The sequence below is a fragment of the Adiantum capillus-veneris genome, chromosome 2, assembly GCF_014529385.1.
Source record: "Adiantum capillus-veneris isolate H3 chromosome 2, ASM1452938v2, whole genome shotgun sequence".
Classification (NCBI taxonomy): Eukaryota; Viridiplantae; Streptophyta; class Polypodiopsida; order Polypodiales; family Pteridaceae; genus Adiantum; species Adiantum capillus-veneris.
The window spans coordinates 127,680,483-127,683,097 of record NC_140932.1 but is presented as its reverse complement, the minus strand read 5'-3'; the positions used below and the strand labels follow the sequence as shown (position 1 = coordinate 127,683,097).

Here is a 2,615-nt window from a genome sequence, read left to right as displayed (position 1 = left end):
AAACGATGTTTGAAATGTTCAAGGATCTCGAAGGTTATCAAGTATGGATGCAAGTTGAAATACAGGCTTCTTCATTTGTAATATGAACCAGTTTATTTGAACCGTGAAAGTGAAGGGTATGATGCAAGTTTAATTGTGGAAATTGTGACATTCTTCTATTGAATTCATGCAGCCAAAGGCCCACCTAAAGTATCCTTCTTCTTTTGGTGTGAGAGCATTCTCAACCCGATATTTTTGTGACCCGACGTGAAACAACGAGAACCTCAATTTGAGAGTGATGGCCAATCTATAGGATGTAGGGATGCTATGGATAATGGACATATTTATTGCTTTTCTTTAGCAACAAGCATCCTTGACCCTAGTCACTCTTGTTTGCATCCTTGTAACCCTAAAGAATATATCCTAAGCTCTCTTCACCTCATTTTATCTTGTATTCACACACACACACACACACACACACACATAGAGGGTCATTATTTTGTCATTATGTTGTTGTTGTTGGGATTATGGCCTTTGGCCCAGACCTCTCAAAATCTATGGGCATGACCTCTTGTACAATCAATAGTCTAGTCATCTTGTGAGCATGTGAGGGCACATGGCCTAGCACAAATGGCATGGTGAGTTGCACAAGAGTCCAAAAGCCATCCCAAGCACTCTACCTTTCCAAATTTTATGGAGCCACTCTTTTGGGAGTTGCCTGACCTTTGGGAAAGATGCTTATGTGACCCTTGAGAGCTACACCTAGCCATATGCTGCTACTATTTAAGTAGCAACTCATTTGTACACACTTCCAGTGTTGTTAGTTCATTTTCTAATCAAATTATTATTTGATTCTACACACACTCTCTCTATCTTTCATTGAGTAATTAGTGTGCTTATCAATTATGTTAACATGAATGCTAGTCTTGCTAACCCCCCTAATCCTTTCAAGTGGCATCAGAGCCATTTGGCATGATTAGCATTTTCTAGTCACTCTCTCCATCCTCTTAATTACACACTTGAACCCTCTCTTTCTATCAAGTGTTAGTATCAATAAGCTATGCAATCATGTTGTGACTTCTCATAGATTTTGGGCATGTTCATTGCAAGCCACTTCCCTCATCTATGAGACGCACACGTGATTAGTAGAAATTAGTAAGTGCATTAGCTCACATTTGCATTTAGGTTGCTTTTGTGTTGATCTCCTCATCCATAGCTTCCCACCATTTTTAATCCTTGACAGCATCTTCAAAACAAGTATATTCCACTTCCTATGTAATCTTTGCCATATATACACAATGAGGAGCCACATAATTGTCATAAGTTCTTCTTGCACCTAAAGCCTTCACAAAGGATATGCCAAACTCCTCATCTAAACTCTGCTCAGAACCATTGTTGTCACCATCATCATGACCAACACTCAAATTTGGTAGCTTAGGGCTATCAAATTTTTCCTTCCCTTTTCTTGATATGTTTGACAAGCGAGTAGGGCTTGTTCTATCATGAAAATTCCCACTCCATGGCTTCTCACAATAACTTGCAATACGTGATCCTTGCAGTCCACTCAAAACTTCTGACTACATACTTGTATTTTTTGATGCCACATTTTCTCTTACATCAGCCCCTAGATCATCCTTCATATCACATACCAACTTGCCATTTCATCAAAGAGAATATCTTTGCTCACCCTAACTTTAATTGTAATAGGATCGTAATATTTATACCCTTTCTGCTCAAGGGAACATCCATTAAACACATATTTTTTTTCTTTTGGATCAAGTTTACTTCTCAGCTCATTTGGCACATGCACATAAGCAATACATCCAAACAATTTAAAATCTAATACGTCTGGTTTTTCTCCACAAAACTTCTCTTCTAGTGTCATATTAGGTATTGTAGCTCTAGGGTTCATGTTCATATGTAAACACCTATAGCAACAACCTCATTCCAATAGCAATGAAGCATGTTCTTCTCATTTGTCAATGCTCTAGTAACTTCTGCTATGTGCACGTTCTTTTGCTTAGCAAAACCATTTTGTTGGGGAGTACATGTGCATAAAAACGGCCTCTGAATTCCATGCTTTTTAGAAATCCATTGAACTCATTGAAGAAGTATTCTCCCCCTCCATTTGACCTCATGCACTTTACATGTTTCCCAGTTTGTTTTTCAACCAAAACCTTGAAAATTCTAAAAGTACATAAATACCTCACTTTTCTGCTTCATGAAGTAGACCCATACCTTCCTTGTATGGTCATCAATGAAGCTCACATAGTACCTCCATCCACCCATAGATGTCGTTTTTGTCGGACCCTAGACATCTATGTGTACTAAATCCAATGCATTTATACTTATATGCTTGTCATGAGAAAACAACGCTTTTGCCTTCAATCCAAACTGACAAGCCTCACAATTTTTTTACATTTTAGCAACTTTACAGGTTGGAAAACCTATAGCCATCTCTTTGGTTTGCATCATCTTCAGCCTTTGCAAGTTTACATGACCAATGCATTTGTGCTACATCTCAATATCTGAAGCAACTCTTGCACCTTGTGCAAAGTAAACGGACACATTTACATTCAAAGTAAACATTCTGCCCACATTCTTTCCTTGTGTAACCAAATTTCCATTCTTCTTAT

The 2,615-nt window shown here is 38.1% G+C and overlaps 1 protein-coding gene across 1 annotated transcript; it reads right to left on the bottom strand.

The window, feature by feature from the left end:
- Positions 1 to 1,250: 1,250 nt before the first annotated feature.
- LOC147463591 (uncharacterized) lies at positions 1,251 to 1,864 on the bottom strand. Its single transcript, XM_086496869.1, has 2 exons — positions 1,667 to 1,864; positions 1,251 to 1,556 (listed from the first exon to the last, which is right to left on the bottom strand). The coding sequence occupies exons 1-2, from the start codon at positions 1,862 to 1,864 to the stop codon at positions 1,251 to 1,253; spliced, it is 504 nt and encodes a 167-aa protein (XP_086352995.1).
- Between the last annotated feature and the right edge of the window lie 751 nt (positions 1,865 to 2,615).

What these genes read in the sequence shown, in the direction of transcription:
- LOC147463591 (XM_086496869.1), bottom strand. Translation starts at nt 1,864, where the DNA reads ATGACACTAGAAGAGAAGTTTTGTGGAGAAAAACCAGACGTATTAGAT. An exon ending in CTATTACAATTAAAGTTAGG is followed by an intron (nt 1,557 to 1,666) that starts GTGAGCAAAGAT and finishes ACAAGTATGTAG; the next exon opens with TCAGAAGTTTTGAGTGGACT.